Consider the following 27,091-nt stretch of genomic DNA (forward strand, 5'->3'; position numbering starts at 1 on the left):
TGCCACTTCACTGCTTACCCCCAACTTCTAGATTATTTATGAACAAGTTAAAGAGCACTGGTCCCAGTACAGATCCCTGGAGGACCCCACTTCTTACTTTCCTCCTTTGTGAAAACTGTCCATTTATTCCTACCCTCTGTTTCCTGTCTTTCAACCAGTTCTCAATCCACACATGAACCTGTCTCCTTATCCCATGATTGCTAAGTTTACTGAAGAGTCTTTGGTGGGAAACTCTGTCAAAAGCTTTTTGGAAGTCCAAGTATACTATGTCAATGGGATCCCCTTTATCCACATGCCTGTTGACACTCTCAAAGACTTGCCCTTGAAGATGCCATGCTGGTTCTTCTTTAGAGAGAGATGTTCTTCTATATGTTTAACAGTTTTACCTTTAAGTATGCTTTCCATCAATTTTTATGTATTTATGTATTCAATTTATATACCGGCCTTCCAAAAATGTCTTGGGGTGGTTTACAAGAGAATAAAAACAATTAAAACCAGTCAACAATTAAAATCAAAATAATAAAAACAGACTAAAACCAGTTAAACATTCAAACACTTAAAAACCCTGGAAAACCAGGGCAAACATTTAAAACAATTTAAAACAGTTTACAACAATTTAAAAACCCTGGAAGGCCAGGCCAAACAGATAGGTTTTGAGGGCTCTCTTGAAAGACAATAATGAACTCAAATTACGGATTCTGCCGGGAGTGCATTCCATAGCCCAGGAGCAGCTACAGAAAAGGCCCACCTTTGAGTTGCCACCAGATGAACCGGTGGCAACTGGAGACAGACCTCCTCAGATGACCTTAACATGTGGTGGGGATCTTGCAGAACAAAGTGCTCTCTAAGATAACTTGGACCTAAGCCGTTCAGGGCTTTAAAGGTAATGACCAGCACTTTATATTTTGCCTGGAAACATACTGGCAGCCAGTGTAACTGTTTCAAAACAGGCATAATATGGTCTCTCCAGGTTGTCCCAGAGGCCAATCTAGCTGTTGCATTTTGAACTAACGGAAGTTTCCAAACTGTGGCACTTTCCAAACTGTGGAACTTTCCAAACAAAGGCAGCCCCACGTAGAGTGCATTGCAATAGTCGAGCCTGGAGGTTACCAGCTGATGCACCACTGTTTTGAGGTCATCCTCTTCAAGTAATGGGCTCAACTGTTGAATCAGCCGAAGCTGATAGAAAGCACTCCTGGCCATGGCTTCCACCTGAGATACCAGGGTGAGGCCTTGGTCCAGGAGTACTCCCAAGCTGTATACCTGCTCCTTCTGCAGGAGTGTAACCCCGTTCAGCACAGGAAGATCTAACTCACCTCTCAGATTCTGAGCCCCCACAACGAGCACCTCTGTCTTGCTGGCACAATTTACCTGCACAGAAGTTAAGCTAACTGTTCTATAGTTTCCCAGACACCCCCCCCACACACACACACATACACACACCAGGGTGCCTTTTTTAAAATCAGAGTTACATTAGCTACTTTCCAGTCCTCTGGTACAGAGCCTGATTCTAGGGACAAGTAACATAGTTTTGCTAGGAGATCAGCATTTTCCCATTTGAGTTCTTTCAGAACTCTTGGGTGAATGCCATCTGGTCCTGACAATTTGTTAATTTTTAATTTTTCCAGAGTTCTTCAACCTCTAAGCTTGAGCAGTTCAGTTCCGGAGTGGGTATATGGTCAATATCCTCCGCCATAGAGACAGATGCAAATAACTCTTACACCTTGTCTGCAATCTCTTTATCCTCCTTAATAATCTCTTTCACGCCCTCATCATCTAAGGGTCCAACTGCCTCCCTGACAGGCTTTCTGTTTTTGATATATTGTTAATCCCCTTTACACTTCTAGCGATATGCTCCTCAAATTCTCCTTTGGCATCCCATATTGTTACCTTGCATTTCTTTTGCCTGGTTTTATGTTCCTTTCTGTTCTCTTCATTTGGGCAGGCCTTCTATTTTCTGAAGGAAATCTTCTTCCCTTTTATAGCTTCCCTGACACTACTTGTTAGCCATTCTGGCATCCTCCTGCACTTGGTGGTACCCTTCCTCCTTCTTGGTATACAGTCCAACTGAGCTTCTGTTATTATGGTTTTAAACAAGTTCCATGCTTTCTGGAGTGATTTGACCCTCCCACCTTTCTCTTTCAACTTCCTTTTTACTGGTCCCCTCATGCTTGAGACAATGAATGTCTTTTATCTACTTCATTGGCTACACCACTTTTCTGGAGATGTGGGATTGTGCTATATTGGCCCATGCTTTTGCAACTTCTAGGATTGACTGCTGTAATGTGCTTATATGGGACTTCCCTGAAGAAGATTCAGGAGCTCCAACTAGAGCAGAATACTGCTATCCGGTTGTTGGTCGAGGCTGGGTGGTGGGAACTTTTCTAATTTATTCTATAGCAACTGCATTGATTAATAGTGATCTTCCAGGCCCAATTCAAAGTTTGAAAACCTGGGGTCTCCAACAGTGGGCCTGAGACTCTTCCCCACCAACTCATCTAGAGAATCAGCAGGGTAGCTGAGTAGGCACTACACTGACAGAATTCCTAGTCTGTACATGGATCCCAATATACATAACCTGTGCTAATCATGGCTGGGCTGGATATATATGTAAGAAAACAAAATAGGGGAAAAAAAGCTGTATATGATGGTAACACCGTCCTCATCTTTCAAACTGAGGTTGCTACTGAGTCATCTGTGGACTAGTCGCCTCTCCCAGTGATGTCATAACCCAAAGGATGTGCCCAACTGCACTCCTATTAGGACATCTTACCTTTCAATGGGCCCTTGTGCTGCAATAGCTGGACTTCCCAAACCAGTTTACCCAGAGTTCTTGTATGTGCTGCTGGGAGGTGTTTTAGCACTATTTTTTCGTGGGCAAAAAAGGAGTCAGAAGTCCCAGTGGGCAAAAGGATCTAGTTGGACAACTTTCGGGGCTGTGGTTTAAAAGGTTTTTATTGTTCCTTTTAAGGAGAAGAGCCTGAGACATTTTCTGTTTCCTAGAAGACCCACATTAAGTAGTGCCTTTTCTTTATTATTTTTAAATCTAACTTCACATTTGGGATGTGAAAAGAAAACTCTTCCACAGCAAGGGTTCAACTAATAGCTTGTGTGAATGTAACTACAATATGTTTCTGCTTCACACATGGTGTAATTCACCATTTTACATTCCATATTTTTGCATTCTCACCTGTCTTCTTGATGAACTTGTAGATCTGGTAGGCTGCTGTTAGAAACAGATTTGGTGGACTTGGTGGCCATTGATCTGATTCCTCAAGGCAATTCTTGGATTCTTAATTAAGAAATATTAAGCCTGTATCTGTTGTGAAGTACACAAATCTAGTCTTGCTAGCAATTTCTACATTTCTCATTTCTGAAAACTTGTGCAACTGTAATCTAATTCTGCACAATATTTAAGTAACTGTTGTAGATTTAGAAATGTATCCGATAAATTATTTCTTTTCTGAGTTAGAGAAATTAATTAAGGAGTCACAGTGTGATGCTTTAAGACAAATGGCTTTTGGTTTGTTGTTTTTTAAATAGCACCTCAGTTTTTAAATAAATATTAGTTTGGATTATTTATATTTCAGTGTTTTAATGTTTGTGAAAGAAATCCCTTTTTTAAACTCAAAGATGACAGTTGCATTTGTGTGAGTTATACATTCTCTCTAGACTGTGATGTTCTATTCCTGTTTTCCAAATGTATGTTCACAGATGCATAAGTAAATTCCTGAACGTATGAAGCTACTTTGTGCTCAGTTAGACCCTTGGCCCATCTAGCTCAGTATTGTCTGCTCTCCAGGGTTTTAGACAGCAGCTCTTCAAAGTTTCAGACAGGGAGTTTCAGACAGGGAGAGCTGGTCTTATGGTAGCAAGTATGACTTGTCCCCATAGCTAAGCAGGGTCTGCCCTGGTTGCATCTGAATGGGAGACTTGATGTGTGAGCACTGCAAGATATTCCCCTCAGGGGATGAAGCTGCTCTGGGAAGAGCAGAAGGTTTCAAGTTCCCTCCCTGGCTTCTCCAAGATAGGGCTGAGAAAGATTCCTGCCTGCAACCTTGGAGAAGCTGCTGCCAGTCTGTGAAGACAGTGCTGAGCTAGATAGACCAATGGTCTGACTCAGTATATGGCAGTTTCCTATGTTCCTATGTTCCTACATTTCTACCTGGAAATGTCAGAGATTGAACCAGGGACCTTGTGCATGAAAAGGATGTGCTCTACCACTGAGCTATAGCCCTATTCCCAGAGGGGGCACCCCATGTACTTCAAGTATTATGTGCATAATAATTAATTGAAAAAGGAGATACCTCATGTACTTCAACAATGTATTATTTTTAAATTGTTTTGGTTATAATTTTTTGAGTTTATTTTTCATATATTAGCCAGCATCCAAATAACTGCAAAGATGCTTACAGAGACTGTAAGGCCCATAGAGGCCTCACACGTGTTTTTCTTAAAGCTGTGGTTCCCCACCTCATCCTACCACTTGATAAACAGCTTTGGAAATCATGGGGGACTTCAAAGGAAGTTTGTGATATTGTGTGGGGTGATGGATCCTGTTCAAAGGGTGGGGGGAATCCAGTTTTTATGCTTCTAATGCAAGCCCCTTGCATGTACCTAAGCAGCTCTTTGGACCCCAGACTATATTATTTGAACATGAAGGGACACAACTGCTATCTGTGTACATTGTAATTTCCCCCCCTTGTTTCTTTGCCAGGTTTAGGACAAAGTTCACCAGGCTGCAAAGTGTGGTTTTCTCTGGAAATAAATAGTATAGCAGCAGAACCAGAAAAAATTATGGATGTGGAATGTGCGGTTCTGGTAAGATGGCTTTCACTAATGGTACAATATATTTTTTCCCCCACTGGTGTATTTTGGATAGCATCACATGATATTATACTAGAATTACAATGTATATTCAGTTTTTGGATTAAAGGCAGCTTCTCTGTTGAGGGACAAGGCTAATTGCAGCCTGTATATTGAGGATGGGAGGGAAGAGATGCTCAGGCAAGTGCCTAACAGTGTATTCCTATGCGTGTTTACTTGGAAGTAAGTCTCACTATGTTTAGTAGGAGTTGCTTCCAGGTAAGTATTCATAGGATTGCAGCCTTAGCAATGTTTATTATGTGTCTTTACACTTTTGTTTGAAAACTGGAAGAAATATTTCAATAAATCAGTGGCCAAGTTTTAAACTGTCATGGCACAGGACCTGTGCATCATACAGTTTAATATATGCAGCCATGAGTATACTTGGCTAGCATGTATTTTGTATGAATGTTTGGGATTACAGCCATAGCTAAAGAACTTGATCAACAACTTAGTTAGGCTAAAGTATTTTAATTTAACGTAGTTCTGACTGTGAACCAAAGCACATTTTAACACAAGTGTGTTTCACTGAAGTCAATGAAAATCAATGACATGAAATCAGTGAGAGGCTGGGGTACCTGCCTCGTTGCCTCCTCTTCTGCTTCCCCCAGGACTGTCTGTGGTGGTGAGTCCTTGAAGGACTGTGGCCAAAGGTGACTGGGCAGTTTTAGTTCCTGCATTCCACCTGTTGGAGCTGTGGCTGCCCAGGACTATATAGGCACGCTACCAGTGGTTGCAGGCCCGCCACCGGTACCGGCCTGCCACCGGCCCGCCACCGGTACAGGCAGGTACCACACACACACACACACACACACACACACACACACACTTGTGGCACATAAAGGAATTAACCTTTAAAACACATTCTAGAAAACCTTTACCCATTTTACAGATGGAGAACATCAAAGCTGAGATTAGACCAAAGGACAACCAGTGAACCCTCACAAAAGGCTTCTCAATAATCAGTGAATAAGATAAGAAGGTAGTAAGTGCCCCTTAAATCTTGTTTAAAAAACAGAAGCTGATAATTCTCACAGTGGAAGAAAGTAAGAAGTAGAGACCCTCAAAGAACTGCCTTAGGACCCGTGCACTCTAACTAGCTGAACATTGATCTGGAGTTAGTGTCCACTAGAGTGTCCACATTTGCAGAAGACACAGGATTTATAAGGATGTGAAAACTGAAGTAGATTTTTAAGAGTACTGAAAGGAACTCTTCAAATAATGTGAATAGAAACCAAAGTGGCAGATGAGGTTCTACTGCTACTACAACTACAACTACTATTATTTATATACTGCTTGCCAACTATTTATATACTTCTTGTCAACAAAGTTTTTATTTATTTATTTAACACATTTGTATACCACCCAAAATGCAAGTCTCATTTGTATACAGCCCAAAACAAAGTATCCAAAGTGTTCCGTGTAAGTAAGTGTAAAATGATGCATAATGGGGCCAAAAAACATAACTTCACATGCTCTGATTGTGACCTGACTGGCATCAGTGGGCTTCTTTTTTTTTTTCCAAATTCAATTTTTATTGATTTCAACAATAATAATATTATCATTCATAACAAGCAGAATAAACAAAAATGGACTTCCCGCACACCTCTCTCGTGAAACATCAGCTATAAAATTTACCCTTGCTATAATAATAATTCAAAACATAAATTTAAACCCTTACAAACACAGTTAATCTACCCAACCTGCATTTTTTCCCCTAAATTTCAAATCCTGCTGTAAGATCCATAGTAGGAAAATAATTTTTTAGATACAACAAAAATGGTTTCCAATCTTCTTTGAAACATTCTAAGTTTTGGTCTCTTATCAGTGTTGTAAGTTTTGCCATCTCCGCATATTCCAAAATTTTTATCATCCAATCTTCTTTTGAAGGCAGTTCATTACTCTTCCATTTCTGTGCATATATTATTCTGGCCTCCGTAGAAGCATACATAAAGAATAGGTCAAGACTCAGCTAAGCCAAGGTGGTCAAGACTGGTTGACATCAGTGAAGAAAGCCAGCAATCTGCTTATTCTACCCTCTCCTTCCTGACACTTGTCACTGCTGTGAGGCTCAAGTGTGCCTTTTATTTCTCCAAGTGAGTGGAATGTGCAGGTAGCCTGCTGCCAGGCTTCCCCTTGCTCCACCACTCAAGATATTAACTGCCAAGTGGGTGGTCTTTTCTAACATCTTGATTCATCCTAATGGGGTCAGAGACCTATGACTGCCTCACTATACCTCATTAGCAGGCCACCTCTCACTTGTTGCAATAATTAACCAAATGTCTTTCTGGTATCATGTACAACAATTAATGGTGCAACATACCCAACCTGCACAATTGGGAAGATGCCACCAAAGCAGTTGAGCTGGTGTTTTGATTTATTTTAGCTGGTCAACAGCCCCAACTTGAGGGTACAGTAAGCCTATCATATTGTGAATATCATTTATCACATGATAATTCTAATTTACATTGGCTGCGTGAACTCTGGCCTAACAAGAGTGTGAATGCAAGGTTTTGTGTGTCTTTCTCCTTTTAAACTTCTCTTTGCAGATTATAGACCCACACTGTTTCTCGGTATTGAATAGTTTGCCCAAATTTTACAAAAGGAAAAAGAAAATTTGTACTGTACTGTAAATCTATGGTAGAGGTTCAAGCACAGAAAACTGACATGCAGTAAATGCCTGCTTGTCGGAGATGTCAGGCCCAGGCAAAATGCTCTGCAGTACTGAGGTTGTTCTTTTATGAAAAGAGTGATTTTTAAAAATAAAATTAACAAAAATCATATCAGCTTAGATTTATATCTCAGTTCAGAATTTATAGTGGAAGCTATAGTGTTCAAAGCTGGGAAAACTCTGCTTATAAAACCAGTAATCCTACAAAATGAGATCACAACGTTTCACAAAGCTGTAATGATGACAGACTTAAAGAGCACTGTTGATTTGTCACTGCCTACAATAGTGACAAATTGATTTTGATAGATTTCTATAAGGTAGCACAAAAATAAGCAAATTGCTTCACAGTGTGCTTGTTTACAAGTATTTTCAAACTCAGCATGTTTAAGTTGTTAATGCATTATGAAAATATAATCTCTGGTCATATAGGTTCCCCATCAGCCACATTTGTATCTGGAACAGAAAGGTGATTATTTAATATGCAAACTGTTGCACACTTGATAGGGGAAATAGTGCAGTTATTCAGGGAGAAATGGCAAAACAAAACAAAAATGCCCATTTTTCATATACAGTTTTGAAATGGTTCTCTGAATATGTATGCCATTCTTGAAATGTGCTTTTAAAATATTCATAGTAAGTGAGCATGCTGCACCTTAAAAACACATCTGTGTCTGATGAGAAGATGCTTAGTTGGGTTTAATTTCTGACAATGAGAAGTACACATTCCAGTAAAGGCCAAATTTCCAAGTTAATTTTCAAACCTGGAAGTCCACACTCACATGTAAGAAATTGCATATTCCTTGTAACATGGGAATGGCAACACCAATGTATTTTTGCCATAGTTAAGAAAGTCAGTCTTTGCATCTGCTTTCTAATGCATTCACAGAGAAAAAGTGTGGTAATTCCCACTATACAAAATAAATGCCATCTTGAACATAATCTATGGACCTGAATGTGCAAAACACAAATTCTAACAATATCCTGTTTCTTGCTGTAAGTCTCGAGTTCTAAAAAACAACAACCCACATTCTAGCTTGACTGCATAATGCGTACTGGCAAAACAGGGATGACACTTAGTCGTCACCTTTCACTGTACTGAGTGACCTTTCATGGTACAGTTTGAGATAGTGAGAGCCTGTATTCCATGTGTTCAGTGCTGGATGAGTGGTCACTGATTCAGCAATGGGAAATATCTGTGGCCTGAATTGCTAGATTTGGGCATACAACAAAGGGATCTATGCATGCAACATGAAATCAGTAAATGAATGCACATTCTAAAGCTTGTTTCTGCTCAAGGAATGTCTCTTACTAGACTGGGTGAATTGCAGGCCTCAGCTGATTTATGAGAAACAGATAAGTTGCAACCAAGCAATGGCAGCTTAAAAGGCCTAACACAGAGAGAGGATTCTGACACAGTGCCATGATATTTACCAGTGTTAGTGCTTACCTTGATATCTTTTCCATGGACAAAATGAAATTGTGTCAATTAATTTGTCTACGAGAGAGTATGAGAAGGATTTAAGGTTTGTTTTAGAGTTTAATTTCATTGACAGCGCTGCTTTTTAACTTTTAAAGTGCAATCCTCATCTCTTCAAAAGCATATAATTATAGATGTATAAGCATTGATAATGCTTATAATTATATCATTTTATAAATGAAAGAGCATAATGTCATAACAATGGTTATGATTTTTGCATAAGTTCTAAAGTGAGTGCTTTACACAGAGCTGACATTTTGTTAATATCTTCCTGAAGTCTTAGTTGTGAACCATATCCTAAGGTTGATTTTTAAAATTGTGTTTTCACAATACCTGGCAGCTTAGAAAGCAGTGAAAGAACAATGGTAGGATGCTTGATGAAAGAATATGAACTTTAGGAAGACTGTTAATAATTAATAATTAAAAGGTCTCTGGCAAATAAATTGGATTGGATCATCTTGGCAAATAGTACAAGTAGTTACAAAAGGAGAATAAAGGACTATGTCTTGAATGAAAATGTTTGATATATGTAAAATAATTCAGTGTACAGTATTACAATTGGTTCTGTGGTACTAGGGCGTTAGGGTAGACAACAAAACATCTACTCTGTTCAATGCAAAGACTGAAAAATGGTCATTGAGGCCTATTTTTTGTTAGGGCTGTGTGTGGACAAAATTATCAGATCTGATTCATTCAATTCATTCATTCGATTTCTATACTGCCCTTCAAAAAATGGCTCAGGGCGGTTTACTCAGAGAAATAATACATAAATTGTATGCAGGTGATTACTGAGTAGTGCATCTGATACTTATACCAGCCGATCAAATAGCTTGATGCATTGTTAGCAGATACTGTAGATGCATCATCCCATAGGATATAATGGGCAATAGGAATGATGAATCATTGGAATGTGTTCCAGTGATTTGGAATGTATGTAAAGTCAAAACTGAATAATACTTTCAGGCATGGTAGACTTCTTTTACAGATGATGTTGAACCCTTCTTAGTACTTGATACCACCACCACCCCATTTCATGCAGAAGTGCCAGGTCAGAGAAGCAGGCAGTCTCTCCCCCCACCCCCCGCGCCATTTGATCGTTTGCCTTAAATAAATACATTTAGTTGAGGTCAACAATATTTAATTGCAACGTCCTTTGACAAGCAGCACCTTCCTAACACTCCCTGAAGGAGTTGCTCACAGAAAGCACCTTGCAACGTACAATTCTATGTCCTTTCCCTCAAGCACTGAGATTGGAAGGGAGATAAACCAATTGCAGCATGCCTGGAGTGACCTCAAGTCCAAAGCATAGAAGCAGGGATGTCAAATCCTATCACTGTTCTCTTCCCCTCCTCAGCATTTTCTATATGTGGTACATCAACAGTGACAAGCAGGTTTTGTGCCATCATCAGCAACTGATATTGATGATGCCATCTTAACAGACATCTGATTATTGAATGGAGTTCAGAGCAGCCTGATAAAATATGGAAAATATCATTTAGGAGTAGTACCAATACTAGCAATTTTGCATCAAAAACGATGTGAAGCAAAATGCTGCCAATAAGGGTTGTATCAAATTGGATCTGATTTGACGCAAAGCCCTATTCATTGTAAGAACTGATATGGGCTAATGTGAAAAAGGATTGCCCAACATGACAACTACCTGGATATAGTTTACTTATTAGCTTTTTGCTTTTATATGTTTCAAACATAAAAGCAGCATTCTGACCTCATAGTCTGAACAGAGGCCTGATGCCAAGTGTTTAAATACTGCTGAAGGCTGATTGAATACTGTCCCACAGAGAAGTATATAAAGCCTGCTTTTCTTCTCTGTTGAACCACTTTGTGAAATTTCACAATTAATGGCTGAATAAGATATTGAAGTGGACAGGTTTTGTTCCACTGATGCAAATGTGCAATAACTCTCTTTCAGTGACTGAAACTGCTCTTGGCTTATATGGCTTTCTAAGAGCTATATTAAATGCATCATAAGGTTTAAAGCAACTAGGGCTGGGTGAGTGATGATGCCATGAAAATGAGGGTTTGTTTAAAAAAACAACCTTAAACATTGTGTTTGCTCAGCAAGCGTTGTTAAAATGAGACAAACAGATCTACAGTTTGGTATTCATCAAACTTCTTGTTTCTCGAAGCAGATTTTGACATACTATTTTTCAAAAAGTCATTGAATGTTATCACATTTCTTTACATTAGTGCAGTTAATTATTATAGCACTATAGAATATCACTGTAGCATTTTGCAAATGCAGTAGGATAGATTGCATGGAAATTGCTTATTAGCGAAGAACAGGAGAGCAGCCTGCCTTGAGACAGAAAGTTGACCTTAGATTATTTTCTAGTCCCCTTTAGCCCTATGATATTATGACCTGTAGAAGGAGGGGCCAAGTCTGATGAAAGCATATAAATTTGGGGAAGATTGTAGTTTGCTAGTTTGTACTAGTAGAGTAGCAGAACACAAACTGTGCATGCAGAAGGTCCAGGTCCTTAGAATATCCGGTTAAAGCATCAATGCCCTCAACTCCTGCCTGTGGCTTCCAGTGGCATCTGGTGGGCCACTGTATGAAACAGGATGCCGGACTAGATGGGCCTTGCACCTGATCCATCAGGGCTGTTCTTATGTTCTTAATACCAGCTAGGGCTGATCTCCGCACAGTGTGGTGCTGCTCATCAGTGAAAGGTGCTCTCAGCACCACCTTGAACCACTGGACCGATTAAAGGTTCGACCGGATCAGACCACCAGATTGCGGACTGGATTGCTAGACCGCTGAATGGTCCAAATTTGGACTGGTACATGGACTGTGGCAGTCACTTCTCTCTCAGCCTAGCCTACTTCACAGGGTTGTTGTGAAATAGAAACCTAAGTATGTAGTACACCACTCTGGGCTCCTTGGAGGAAGAGCGGGATATAAATGTAATAATAATAACAACAATCATCATCATCATCATCCATACTGTACAGTACGGACACATTGCCCTCTAACTCACAAATGTTTTCTGTTTTTCACACTCACAATTCTCAGTTTGTATTAACAAAACTGTTAGTTCAGTTACCAATGCATGATCTGCCAGTCAAATAAGTATTCAAAATAAGTATTTGGAAGGGATGCTGCAGTATCAGATATAAAAAAGATAAATATCAGCAACTTGAATACCTAGTGAGAAATAAAAATTGTGCCTAGTAATTAGTTCCTGTTGGCGAGTAAGTAATAGCAGTTTTACAGATTCATTACAACTAGCTGACCCCGCACAGAGCATCTGTGCAGTCTTTGGGGCTGGCTGTTCCCCCCCCGACCCACTCTCCCTCCCTTCTGCCCCACACTCTTTTGCCCTTCCCTCTGCCCCACGCTCTCTTATCCCTCTGCGCTATAATGATGGAGGAGACCCAACGACGGTATTGGCGAGCTGCCTTTGGTGTGTTTGGTTTAGGGTGGGGGGCGGACTTGAGATACTGCTTTTGGTTGAACCACTTGGACTGGCGATTCTGATCTGCATTTATACTTGTCTGTATCTGAATATACAAAGAGGAATACACATAACTTTATAGGGAATAAATTATATAATGTAGTTTAAAGGTGGAAGAAAAAGAGGAGGGGGATTGCGAGAGGAGAATGTTCTGCAGGAGGCAGGGGGGTGTAGCTATAATTGAGCAAAAGGGTTAAGAGCCCGCCCCCCCAGCTCCAACCCTCCCTATTTTCATTGTTATCTCCCTCACTGAGGGCTGCAAGAGAGAGGGGTGAACATGGCCCCCTCTCCCCTAGCTACTATCTCCGTGGCAGGAGGGAAAAGAGCGGCGGAGGCGGCGACAGGCAGGGCGAGTCCTCCCTTTCAAAGATCCTCTCTTTTAGGACCTGACTGATGCTGCTTCTCAATGCAGAGTCTGACGTTGGTATAAAGCAGCTTCACCCTCGGCTCTTCTAGCCTGCACCTTGATTTTTAAAACCGTCTCCGTTTGGGATGGAGATGATGAGCTGTGTGGGTCACGACTCACGTAACCCCTAGAATCACGTTCCCCCACCCTCAAAAGAAAGATTAAAAGACCCCATGATGGAAAGATTTCTGTGAGGGGGAGGGGGAGAGCAAGGAGGAACCGAGGAGCAGAGCCCTGAGGGGTCGGGAAGATGCGGAAAGCGCAACCCAGAGTTTTAACTGTGAATTAGTGACTAATACACAGGGACTCTGGGTTTAGTGATTAATGGCTTTTCATGATTCCATGGTTGGCAGCTGCCCACAGGCGGCCCCTCCCTGACTTGCCTCGCTCTTCCTGCACCACCACCGTGCTGCCGGGCCAGGCCGCCGCCGCCCCGCTGCTGCCACCGCCTCACATCTGCGGCCGGGCTGGGCCTGCCAGCCGCCGCCTTGCATGGCCGGGCCCGCCGCCACTGCCTTGCATTCTCCTGGGTGCACCTTAGCCAATCAGGCGCCCCCTCAGCCCAGCCAATCAGCTGGGCTGCCGGGACGTACGTTCGAAAGGCACACCCAGGAGAATTATATAGATAGATAGAGAATGTAATGCAGTGATTACTGTGCATGCCTTTCCCCAAAAAAAGTATTGATTGTCCACTATCAATCAATCAATCAAAGTTGATTATGGTCTACGACCAGCACAACAAGGGGGGGGGGGAAACAATACAATTAAAATATAAATAATTTTAAAAACAAACAAGCAAGTCAACAGTCTAACCCATCAACAATATTATAACTAAAAGGTTATAGAGCAGCACTAGGACTATTAATTAAAAACTGGCGCACTCTTCGAGCTGCTGCACAAAAGCCCGCCACTTTCTGAGTAGTGGCAGGTATGCTGTCCTCAAGCAGGAAAGCCACTTGTTGGCTAGACGAATTTCCTGGGAAACGAGCCAACAGTGGAAATATTAGTTCTAAACGTAAGTCCCTATAAAAGGAGCAATAAAGCAAAACATGTTCGATTGTTTCAACCTCCCCATCGCCACAGGGGCATAGACGTTCCACATAAGGAGTCCTGCTGTAGCGACCTTCAAGGACAGCAGAAGGAAGGCATCTACATCTGGCCTGTGTAAAAGCCAACCTATATCTGGGGATGTCTAATTGTTGCAGATAAGATAAAGGAGCAACAAGGTACCTTGTGGTATCGTTACAGTAGAAACCCGGAGACTTAGATAAATGATTGTCCACTATGTTGGACAGATGGTATAAGTAGAAGATATCAGGTGCTCCATACATGTTGTACATGCTTACATACAGGTGTTTGTATGTATGTACATGCATACATTTTAAAAGTAAGCCTGGGCACAGACTCTCCCAAATTCAGGGTGCAGATAGGAAGTGTACTACTGTACATGCATTGAAAATAATATCTGAATAAGTTTACGTGCATATAGATCTGTGCATGTGTAGACTGTTCATAGATTGTACATGTGTTGAACATAATGTGTCAATAGAGCTAGAAACAAATGTCTGTCAGCTCTTATCTTGAAGTGCATAGTTCTTCCCAAGTAACATCCAATAAAATGCAAAGAGTGTAAATATACTGTTAGGCACTGTTTAAATCCCACTGCTGTCTATGGGAATTAGGCAACCTAATTTATTCTAGATTACAGCCTTATGCTGCTATCCAGTGCACAATTCCTTGGAAGTAAGTCGCATTGAAACATGCATAGGATCATGTATAAAAACATGCTGTCTAGATAGGTTTAATTATTTTAGGTGTTTATATAATGAATGCGTATAAATGCATATATGACCAAAGGAGCATACTGGCACAATTTTTCCTACATGAGCTGGAAGATAGTGTGAATTAGGTAGATATGACAGATTCAACCAAGTTAATTAGTGTTTTAGCTCAGCTGGTTGAGTACCTTGATGGTGGGTGGAATATCTGAGATTAATACTCATGAAAGTCATCTCATTAACTTGTTCAGAAAAATTAAGCTAAAATTGAACTTCAGCACAATACAAAGATCTTTCTCAAAAACAATATTCCCATTAATTCATGCCCAGCTGAACAGAAATATCAGAAACAAAGAGTAAACTTTCTACAGATGTAGAAAAAATTGTAATTCACACTGGACATATTGACTCATAGTCCATTCTGTTCAGGCCCAATGCTTAGTAATATCATAGAAATAATGCATGCTTAAGCTTCATCACAAGAACACGGATGGCCAGAGCTCTTAGTACTTAAACTGCTGTCCAATTAATTGCCACTTATCTAAATTTGTGGAATGAAAGGAATTCTGTTTTGCCAGGACGACCTCCCAAATCATAGATTGGATTTATTTATTTTTAGCAGTTACACAGAATACTACTAATGCTGCTGCTGTTACTACTACTACTACTACTGTACCACGAATATTTATATACCACCCTTCAACGAAAGTTCTCAGAGCAGTTCACATAGAAAAATAAATACATTAATAAGTTGAGCCCTTGTCCCCAAATATCTCACACTCTAAAGAGACACACAAGGGAGACACCAGCAATAGCCACTGGAGAGATGCTGTGCTAGGGCTGGATAGGGACAGTTGTGCTCCGCCTGCTAAATATTAGAGAATCACCACTTTAAAAGGTGCCTCTTAGCTCAGTTATTAGGGATTATTCTGTAGTCTCCACATCACTGACCCCTCAATTATTGCTTGCCTTCAACCACTACTTTGGTAGGTTTGGGGCCTTCTAAAGGAAAATGCAGAACTGCTGGTAGAGAATCCATAGACTTCTCAAGTACATAGTGTACACCATAGAATACAATATTAATAAGATATGTTCAGCAGGATCAAAGCATCTATTTATATAATTCTCTAAGACGTACCCATGGCTAATCCCGTGTGTGGCAGCTCTCGTGAGGGTTTGTGAGCAGAAGCACCATGGTGATTGGGCAGTGGAGATTCCATATGCAGATAGGGAGGAGGAGCCTGTGAGAGCAGAAGCACCATGGTGGTTGGGAAGTGGAGCTTCCATATGCAGATAGGGAGGAGGAGCCTGTGGCACCGCGGTGATTGGGCAGTGGGGATTCCATATGCAGATAGGGAGGAGTCGCCTGTGATGGTTAAGGACAGTTGGAATGCAACTGTTATTCGTCGGAAGATGTTCATGATTGTAGAGGAGAGGTGTATATATATATATATATATATATATATATATATATATATATATATATGGATAGTGGGCAGGAGTGTGCAAAGAGAGGAGTTGTGAGGGAGGAAAGAGCCCCTTCAGGAGAAAGAGGCTACCATTGTGTGAATTAGATGAGGAAACAAGATGGACAAGATCTGTTAACTCAGGAAGGGAGGGGGGGAAGAGTGAGCAGAGGAGAAAGAGAGAAAAACAAGGGAGGAAAAGAGAGAAAGGGTGAGGGATGGGCTCGAGCCTGTCAGCAGCCTGAGGGGAATGAGTGGCCATGGTGGTGCCTATTGGCAGCAAGGAAGGGACAAGTCAACTACTGCTGCTGATACCAAGGCCATTGGTGGAGGGAGGCAGGCAGGCAAGGGACGGGCCTGGGCCTGGGCCTGTCAGTGGCCTGAGGGGAATGAACGGCCATGGCAGTGGTGGCAGCGAGGAAGGGCCTGGTCAACTGCTGCTTCTGCTGCTTCTGGGGGGAGGAGCAGGGCACTGGTGAGGGTGGGGAGGTCTCTGGGGATAGGGGGCTGCAGCTTGGCCAATAGGCTCCAGCAACGCTGCAGCTGCAACCAAGAGGGGTGAGGGGGATGGAATAAAGGGATGGAGGGGTGAGGGGGATGGAAGCAACAGGATGGAGGAGCAGGAGCGCAGCTCAGGTGAGGGTGGAGAGATATCTGAAGTGAGGGGGGCTGTGGCAGGGGTGAGGGGAGCAATCAAGTATTAGTGCACAGATGCTCTTATAACTATAGTTATAAGACTGGCGTTCTAATGAATATTACTACAAATGAATCAGACTGGCTAAGAGGTGGTCACGGACTTGACAAAAGAACATAAAATATTTTTTGATGTTTGGAAAGCTTTCCCCTGTCTTTGAAATGTGACACCAATAATTGTTTAGGAGAGAGACTAAGGGCTAAATGATACACGGTGTTCAATCTGTCATGAACGGGAAAAGCAGGAGCTCACTGCCTTCCCTGGCAGATGAGCAGCAGCCATTCTTTCCTTCACTTTGCTGCACACCCACATGAACGGGAGAGGGAAGACTTCTCCTTCGTGCATCCCAGGGTGGCCCACACTATGAGCACAGCGGCTTCCTGCATTAGAGCAGTTACCACACTTGGAGCGGCTGCTCCCCTCCCCCCCCGGTCACTTCCAGACGTGTCAGCAGGCCGGGGGAAACTGTTGAACCTGGCGGTGATTGTGCACATGAATGCTGACCCTCCATATGTTTGCAGGTTCACTTAACCTTGGCTAAATGTTGGGTTCAAAGGTGGGGATAGGAGTAGGGGTGAGCTTGGGCTCGATCCCCAGAGGCATATCTAAGGAAAATAGCGCCTAGGGCAAGCACTGAAATTGCGCCCCCTGCCCAAACATCTGACACCCATCTTTCAGATAACTTTACCATAATAATAGCTCAAAAATACAAGTCAAGTTCGTTAATCTTTTAATATTTCAAAAAATATTTAGCAGTGGACGTAGCCAGACCAAAAAATGCTGGGAAACTACAAATTTCAATATGCTGGGGCTCATGAAATACCCCAAAACTATGTGGAGGTATACTTGGAAAACTAAACAGAATTGCCTGTCTAATTCTCTACTATGCATTGTAGCATCACTATTACATTAGTTGTAAAAATAAATGGAGAAATTGGCTTTTCCCATATACTCTGAAAATAATTAAAGGATATGCAGAGTAAACTGTGTCACTGCTTGGAATATAGTCTAGTATTTCAGAAAGACAGTTAAAATGAGAGAAAGAGAGCAAGAAACTCCCAGTGGGCCTTAATACTAAGGATTTCACACTGATTCAAAGACAAACTCACCATTAATAGTCATATTATTAAGACATCACATTCAACTCACTCACAAGAAGCAAAGTAAGAGGAAATGAATACAATCCTAGCTCATAAGCTTCAGCTCAGTATTCACAAGCCCTGATTCTCTGTACATAGTGCCAAACTAAATATGTGTACAGTGACATATTATATTAAATCAATTTTTTGTAACCTGTAGCCCCTTTGGGGAGCTTCCTAAAGGCCGTGAGGGGGTCTGCAAAGGTCCCCCCTCCCCCTGCTGGCCTCTAGGGCCTCACAGGGACCATTTGAGCATGTGCGGTGGCCTTTTTTTTTAAAATAGCCACTGAAAACAAAATGACCACTGTGCATGCTCAAATAGCCTCTGTGAGTCCTGGCATGGCCTAGGGCCTCACAGATGCCATTTGAGCATGCGCAGTGGCCATTTTGTTTTCAGCAGCCTTTTTAAAAAAAAATTAATTTTAGAAAATGGCGCCCCCTTCAAGTGGCGCCCGGGGCACGTGCCCTGCCTGCCCTACCCTAGATACGCCCCTGTCAATCCCTGCCCTTTACACATGCAGACCCACCCAGGCTGGGCTGCCCTAGCCTGGACTAGGCTGCCCATATGAGTATTCTATATATTTGGCCATAAAAATCCACCCCGGCCCACTTGCTGGTTCAACTCCATCTATTATAAATTGTTTTGTATTAAATTTTCAGTTGGATTATGCCATTAACTTGAGGCAAACGATTTATGTAGTGTTAGAGATATTTATCAGAAATTATTCTCTGAATAATTTGGCAACTCAGCTGTTATTTAGAATGACTTGTAAATAAGTTTGCAATGTTTTATATTTTAAGCTCGAAGGAGAATTATATAAGTTTCATTGTGCTGATCTTTGATCGTAATAAACTGAATTGAATACAACTTTTATAGTCTAATATTTCTCCACAAAAAATCTCTCTGCTGTTGATATATAAACCAGCAGCCTTAAAATATAATATTAACACAGTAACATTCTTATGTGAAATGTTTGCAATTAAGCCCTCCAGGAGTGTTAGACGGAGAGGAGGTCTCCTTTTCAAATGGTGGAAAAATACTTTGTTGAAAAATTTAATAGGAGTTCAATTAAATATACCAGATGAGGATCACTTACTAAGGAACAGAATTTTGGCAGATGCAAGGATATTAGCAATTTGTGTAGTTCATACTTGCTCTTTGAAGCAATTCTATAATTAATTTATGCAGAAAACTGTAGCAATTCAGAAATTCTATAATTATTGCAAAAGGGGGGGGGTGAAACAACTCTGATACTTTCAGAAACAAATCAAGCCATAGGTAATTAGATCCAGAATACTTATTTATTGATGGTTGGCAAATTTTAAATCCTATAAGTAAGGATACAGCTTAAAACTCTAGTGGACAGAACATTGTGCAGAAGCACATAAGGAAGTGAGAAGAGCCTTGCCTGATCAGTCCAAAGGCCACCGACTCCAGCATCCTGTTCTCCAGAAAGCACTGGCCTTCCCTCCTGCTTGCCCTATTATAGTACCTTTTTCTTGAGAAAGTGCAACAGTAAACTTTGTGGGTTTTTTCTTCACTGGAGCTGACACTGAAACTTTGCCAAAGTCACATTTGGAATTTATTTGGGGGCTCTTGCCTAGGGCAAACATCTGAAGAATAAAAAGGTTTGGACTTCACAGTGAAATTCTACATACTCCACCTGGGGACCTATAGGGGAAATTAATGTTTGTTAGTGAAGCTGTGCTGTAGGTGTCAAATGCCTTTCACCAGCACTGGATGCTTCTTTTGAGGTGGGTTTTGGAGGGTTTCTGCTTTGGAACGGTGAGAAAAGCAACAGGGGCTATTCATATGACCTACCAGGTGTGTGTGTGTGTGGGGGATGAAGGCTTTGCAAACCTTGCCTCCCCTCCCCCCCATATGTCCATGCTATGCTTGGTGGGAGCGTGGAGCACTCCCACAAGACCAGCGCTGCTCCATGTAGCACGGAGCAGGGTGAATCACTCTGAGGCAGGGACTTGTCGCTCTTGCCTCTGGGTATCCCACTGTGCACTGAGTGTGTTGCTCTGGGGGATTCCCCCCGGGGACGCGTGTTCTAGGCCCCCATCTCTGCTTCAGTGAGAACTGGCAGCTGGGTTAAGTGCAATAACCTGGGCTGAGAGCCAGGCTTTGGTACTGGGTTTGGCACTGCTGCACTGCCAGGATCCACATGGATCCCGGCGGTTCTCACAGGCAGTCAAGCCCAGTCTTGGCTGCCTAAACCTGGCCTTGGCTGCTCGTAAGAAGCATCTCACAGTGTTTTGATAAGGCAACTAATTTTCTTACAGAGGTGGGGTTGCATATAGTCTTCGTTTAACCGAATATGAAAGCTCTGTCTACATAGATTAGATTCTCTTATTTCTGAGATAATGGAAGTATCACTAACATCCTAGAGCTGAAAATGTTGTGTATAAACAGTTGTTGTTGTTGTTCTATGTTGTTCTATTTTACCTCTACTAACTTATCAAAAAGGCACCTTTTAAAGCGATGATTCTCTCTCTGTTTAGCAGAAAGAGCTCACTGGGACTCCACTATTTCTGCAGGGTTTCTGAAGGAGGTGTCGAGCAATTCCTCTTGCAGTATTAGGTTGGATCAGTTTCAATCTGTGACTGCTGAGGATGTGGACAAGCTGCTTGGGGTGGTGTGGCTTGCCACTTGTTCTCTGGATCGTTGACCGACTTGGCTGCTTCTATCTAGCAGGTAGATTGTTGGAGGTGGCCTAGTCAGTATCGTAAATGCATCGCTAAGGGATGGTAGAGTGAGTCCATGTTTGAAGGAGGCAATGGTTAGTCCGCTTCTCAAGAAGCCTTCCCTGGACCCCTTAGTGATGGATAATTATAGGCCAATCTCCAATATCCCTTGGTTGAGCAAGGTGATTGAGACAGTGGTGGCTGACAGCTCCAGGTGGTTTTGGAAGAAACTGATTATCTAGACCCATTTCAAACTGGCTTTAGAGCTATGGGGTTGAGACATATCTAGACCCATTTCAAACTAGCTGTAGAACTGGCTATGGAGTTGACAGCCTTGTCAGCCTGATGGATGGCCTCTACTGGGGAACTGACAGTGTGACTTGATTGGTTCTTTTGGATCTCAAAGTGACATTCAATACCATTGACCATGGAATCCTTCCGGATCATCTGGGAGAGTTGGGGATAGGGGACACTGCTTTGCAATGGTTCCGCTCCTATCTCTTGGGCCTATCTCTCCTATCTCTTGGGCAGACTCCTATCTCTTGGGCCTATCTCTCCTATCTCTTGGGCAGGCTCCTATCTCTTGGGCAGGCTTGGTGACAATTGCTCCTCAAAATTGGAGCTGTTATATGGAGTCCCTCCAGGCTCTATTCTGTCACCAATGCTTTTTAACATCTACATGAAACCGCTGGGTGAGGTCATCAGGAGATTTGGTGCTGGGTGTTATCAGTATGCTAATGAAACCCAAATCTACTTCTCATTTTCATCTGCATCATCAGGAAATGGCATTCATTCCCTAAATGCCTGCCTACAGGCAGAAATAGGCTGGATGAGGAATAACAAATTGAAGCTGAATCCAAGCAAGAGAGAGGTACTCATTGTAGGGGTTCAGAATTTGAGGGATGATTTAGATCTTCCTGTCCTGGATGGGGTTACGCTCTCTCAGAAGGAGAAAGTACACAGCTTGGGAGTACTCCTGGACCAAGGCCTCACCCTGGTATCTCAGGTGAAGGCGATGGCCAGGAGTGCTTTCTGTCAGCTTCGGCTGATTCAACAGCTGTGTCCATTCCTTGAGGACGATTATCTCAACACAGTGGTGCATTAGCTGGTAACCTCCAGACTTGGCTATTGTGATGCGCTCCACGTGGGGCTGCCTTTGTATGCAGTTTGGAAACTTCAGTTAGTTCAAAATGCGGCAGCCAGATTGGTCTCTGGGGCAACCTGGAGAGACCATATTATGCCTGTTTTGAAATAGTTGCACTGGCTGCCAGTATGTTTCCGGGCAAAATACAAAGTGCTGGTTATTACCTTTAAAGCCCTGACCAGCTTAGGTCCAGGTTCCTATAGAGCAGTGTTTCTCAATGTTTTTGGAGTCATGGACCGGTACATTTTTCGTGTGCAGTTTCCTGGACCAGCAGTTAGTATAGCGGTCCCCCCCATCCCAACCCCAGGCCCCTAAAAACAATTTGGGGCCAGTAGGGGCCACCACCAGGAGCTCATTTCCAGGCACCCCTCATTGCTGGATAAAGTTCGTCTAAGCTAAATTAATGTTATCCAGCAACGAGGGCTGCCTGCCTAGAAATGTGCTCTGGAGAGCTCGCCCAGGCTCCATGGATCCCAGGTCTCGCCCCTCTATGTGTGACGGACCAGTACCCTCATGGACCAGTACCCAACAGCTCATGGAGCGGCACCGGTCCGCGGACCAGCGGTTGAGAAACACTGCTATAGAGAGCACCTTCTGCATGATTCCCACCACATGTTAAGATCATCTGAGGAGGTCCGTCTCCAGTTACCACCGGTACATCTGGTGGCGACTCAGAGGTGGGCATTCTCTGTACCTTCTCCTGGACTGTGGAATGCACTCCCTGTAGAAATCCATAATTTAAATTCATTATTGGTCTTCAGGAGAGCCCTCAAAACCTATTTGTTTAGCCTGGCCTTCCAGGGTTTTTAATTTGTTGTAAATGTTTTTAACTTCTTGTAACGTGGTTTTCCAGGGTTTTAAAACTGTTTTGAATGTTTTAACTGTTAATTGTTTTTATGGTGTGTTATAGTTTCTGTTTTTAATTGTTAACTAGCTTAACCCGCTCAGAGCATCTGCACACTAGTACTTGATTGATCCCTTCACACTGTGCCACAGTGCCCCTCACCTCAGAGATCTCTCCACCCTCAACTGAGCCGCACTCCTGCTGCTCCTTCTACATCCCGTTGCTTCCATCCCCCTCACCCCTCTTGGTCACTCCTCCATCCCTTTATTTCATCCCCCTCACCCATCTTGGTCACAGCCACAGCATTGCTGGTGCCTTTTGGCCAAGCTGCAGCCCCCTATCCCCAGAGACCTCCTCACCTGAGCCCTGCTCCTGCTCCTCCCCACAGAAGCAGCAGCAGTTGACCGGGCCCTTCCTTACCTCTGCCACTGCCATGGCTACTTGATGAGAAAAGAAAACCACAAAAGCAAACCTACCTTCCTCCTCTTGTGGTATGTCCTCTTCAAGAGAGGCATAGGGACTCTCTGCCTCCCATTCTCTTTGAATACATTTTGAAATTCCCTCTTGTGTTCCCTCCCCATAGCCAATGGGGCACAGTAGGCCATGACAACACTTTATTTGTATGATAACAAGCCAACCAAGAAGCAAAGAGATCGCAAACCAGTTGGCAGCTAGTGCCAGAAAACCAACCAGCAAGAGAAAAACAGGCTTCCGAAATAGCACTTGAAACATCAAAATGTTTAGATCAAAACGGGGTTGTTCTGCTCTGAGCCTGAAACCAGCCCTTTTTTAGGAGGGTGTTTTGTTTCAAGCTTGAAACACTTGAAATGGCCCATTTCTAGTCAAAATGTTTATCTGTTGAAACTTTTTGCACATCCCTACTAAACTACTTTGTGAACTATTGTTGAAAAGTAGCATGTAAATGCTTTGTACTACTATATAAATATTCATAGTACTACTAGTAGTAGCCGTCGTCACATGAATCTGTTGACATTGGAGAGCAGAGATAATACTTTGGTTCCTGGAAAGGTTTAAGCATGCAACCTGAACATAATTCAAACAATTTATAACAAATGATTTTATAGCAGATAAAAGTAAACGTTTTAAATGTTGCCAGCCAACTTGTTAATAAAGTTGGATGTCAGAGAGAGAGAGAGAGAGAGAGAGAGATATCTCTTAAAGCACATTTTAAATGATCTTTATGGGATTTAGTTATGAAGGCCTTACTGGAAAAATGGTAAAGGGACTCTAAAATTTGTTTACCGCAGTAAAACAATTAATCTGAGCTTTAAAGTATTTTATTGCAAACTTAAAATGCATCTTATTGATGAAAGGCCACTGAATGATTTAGAGGAATATAACTTCACCATCTGTAAAACATTAAAAGCATTTTATGCATATTTAATTCAAATTGGCATTTTTTGTAAATGCAAGGGGTCTTGTGAAGGATAGTAGGAAAGAAATATCACAATCTTTGTGATGAAATATATTTCCTGACTAAACTTTATTGTTATCTTTCTCATTTATTTATACTACTCATTTTTTTCATTATACATACATAAGTAAAATGGTCCAGATTTGCCATACAGCCAGCGATAACTCTTATTGTTGCTGCTATAACGTCTGTCTTGTTTATGGCAACATCTCTGTGAAAGAATTGTACCTTCTCTTTGGTGCTGATATTTTAAAAGTGGATATTAAGCAATGTAATGAAATATTTTTATAGGAAGCAACAGGGGGGCTCAGAGGGAAAAGAATCATTTGTTATATTGAGTGGGATTACATCCTGGATTTGCCTCCTGGTTGTGTGATGATTATCTTCTAGAGTGGAGCTACTGATGGCTATTTCACACATCATATGTTGTCAAGCCTGCCTTGTGCTCTCAACAATAGTCTGTGACCAATCCTGCCTTCAGTGGTACAAGTAGATTCTTCTTCTTCCTGGTACTCTTACCGTCCTCATTGCTAACAAGGTGGAACACAAAGCGCACCATATGCCAAAATTGTCCTGTCACTGTGCAATCTGAATCCCCCATGTGACCTTCCCAGCCCGCCCCCCTTCCCAGTTCCATACCCCTTACTTGATGGCTGCCACTCTCATTCCTGCTTTTCCTTCCAAGCCCTGCTCTTCCTGCCATTTGTGAAGGCAGTGGCAGGACCTGGAGCAGAAGAAAGGGTCCCACCCCCTGCCGTTCAAGGAGAGAAGAAAGAGCAAGCATGGCAGAGACACTGTTGCCAGCCCGCTAATGCAGGGCCGGATTAAGGGCAACTGATGCCCTAAGCACAGCCCAACAATGGTGCCCCCCCAGCCCCCTCCATTGCTTAACTGACAAGACATTAAGACTCAAGCACATTATTTACTTATACATTTTAAAGTTTTAAAAGTTTTCTTTTAGATTTACTTATACCTTTTTTAAAAGTTTTCTTTTAGATTTTTTAAGGTAAAACAAAACAGTTCCACTGCCTATAATTTCATATAAATAGCCGCAACAGAAGGAATGATTGAGAAAAATATTTCTTCTTCAAGGTCAGACATCATAACATACGACCATCTTTTATGTGAAGTTTTATCAATATTTTGTACTGCTCTTTACAGTAATCTCGCAAATCAATGACTTTTTAATTCAGATACATAGTTTAGTAGTTTCTCGAAGCTTTAGTTGCTCACCGAGCCAAAGAAAACGTTTTTTTAACAATGCAGAGGAAAGTTTAACGTGGCAGATAAAAACAATTACAAAAAATCTACTAAAGAGTGTGGCAGTGAAATACAAGGAGGCAAAAGAAATGCAAGGTGACAATAAGGGAGGCAAAAAGAGAGTTTGAGGAACATTTAGCTAAAAGTATCCAGGGGAATAATAAAAACTTCTTTAAATACATCAGATGCCGGAAACCTGCCAGGGAGGCTGTTGGACCATTAGACAATGAGGGAGTGAAAGGGATTATTAAGGAAGATATGGAGGTTGCAGAGAAGCTCAATGAGTTCTTTGTGTCCATCTTCACGGCAGAGGATACAGAGCATATACCTGTTCCTGAACCAGACTTTTCAGGGATGGAGGCTAAAGAACTGAGTCAGATAGAAGTGACAAGAGATGATGTTCTAAACTGTCTGAAAAAACTGAAAACTAACAAATCGCCAGGGCCAGATGGCATCCATCCAAGAGTCCTCAAAGAACTCAAATGTGAAATTGCCGACCTCCTTGCCAAAATATATAACTTATCCCTGAAATCAGGCTCTGTACCAGAGGACTGGAAAGTAGCACATTTAACACCAGTTTTCAAAAAGGGATCCAGGGGTGATCTGGGAAATTACAGGCCGGTTAGCTTAACATCCGTTCCAGGCAAATTGATGGAAAGCATCAGGGAAAAATTGTAAAGCACATAGAACAACAGGCCCTGCTGGGGGAGAACCAGCATGGCTTCTGCAAAGGTAAATCTTGCCTCATGAACTTTTTGGAGTTGTTTGAGAATGTCAGCAAGTGTGTGGATCAAGGTGATCCAGTTGACCTAGTATACCTGGACTTCCAAAAAGCTTTCGACGAAGTTCCTCATCAAAGACTCCTGGGGAAACTTAGCAGTCATAGGATAAGGGGACAAGTACATGTGTGGATTGCTAACTGGTTGAAAGACAGGAAACAGAGGGTAGGGATAAAAGGAGAGTTTTCTCAATGGAGGGAAGTAAGAGTTGGGGTCCCCCAGGGATCTGTACTGAGACTGGTACTTAGTAATTTATTCATAAATGATCTAGAAGCAGGGGTAAGCAGCGAGGTGGCCAAATTTGCAGATGATACCAAACTTTTTCGGGTAGTGAAATCCAATACAGATTGTGAGGAGCTCCAAAACAATCTCTCCAGACTGGGGGAGTGGGCAACAAAATCGCAAATGCGCTTCAATGTCGGCAAGTGTAAAGTGATGCACATTGGGACAAAAAAAAAACCCAACTTCAAGTATACGCTGATGAGATCTGAGCTGTTGGTGACTGACCAGGAAAGGGATCATGGGGTCATGGTGGACAGCTCTTTGAAAGTGTCGACTCAATGTGTGGCAGCTGTGAAAAAGGCCAATTCCATGCTAGGGATCATTAGGAAGGGGATTGAAAATAAAACTGCTAATATTATAACGCCCTTATACAAAATGATGGTGAGGCCACACCTGGAGTACTGCTTACAATTCTGGTCACCACATCTAAAAAAGGACATTGAAGAACTGGAAAAGGTGCAGAAGAGGGCAACCAAGATGATCAGGGGCCTAGAGCACCTTTCGTGTGAGGCAAGGCTACAACACCTAGGGGTATTTAGTTTAGGAAAAAAGATGACTGTGGGGATACATGATAGAGGTCTATAAAATCATGCATGGTGTGGAGAAAGTGGATAGAGAGAAATTCTTCTCCCTCTCACATAACACTAGAACCAGGGGTCGTCCCATGAAATTGATTGCCAGGA

General features: G+C 42.2%; 1 protein-coding gene across 3 annotated transcripts in view; it reads left to right on the top strand.

Annotated features, from left to right (window-relative positions):
* Positions 1-27,091, top strand: part of CFAP47 (cilia and flagella associated protein 47) — a 503,999-nt gene that overhangs the window by 329,052 nt on the left and 147,856 nt on the right. For all 3 annotated transcript variants that reach the window (XM_053311021.1, XM_053311022.1, XM_053311023.1), the window contains one exon: positions 4,718-4,821. In XM_053311021.1, coding sequence (XP_053166996.1) covers positions 4,718-4,821 — 104 coding nt within the window. The remainder of the gene's footprint in view (positions 1-4,717; positions 4,822-27,091) is intronic.

The sequence above is a fragment of the Hemicordylus capensis genome, chromosome 3 (genome assembly GCF_027244095.1).
Source record: "Hemicordylus capensis ecotype Gifberg chromosome 3, rHemCap1.1.pri, whole genome shotgun sequence".
NCBI classification, from domain to species: domain Eukaryota; kingdom Metazoa; phylum Chordata; class Lepidosauria; order Squamata; family Cordylidae; genus Hemicordylus; species Hemicordylus capensis.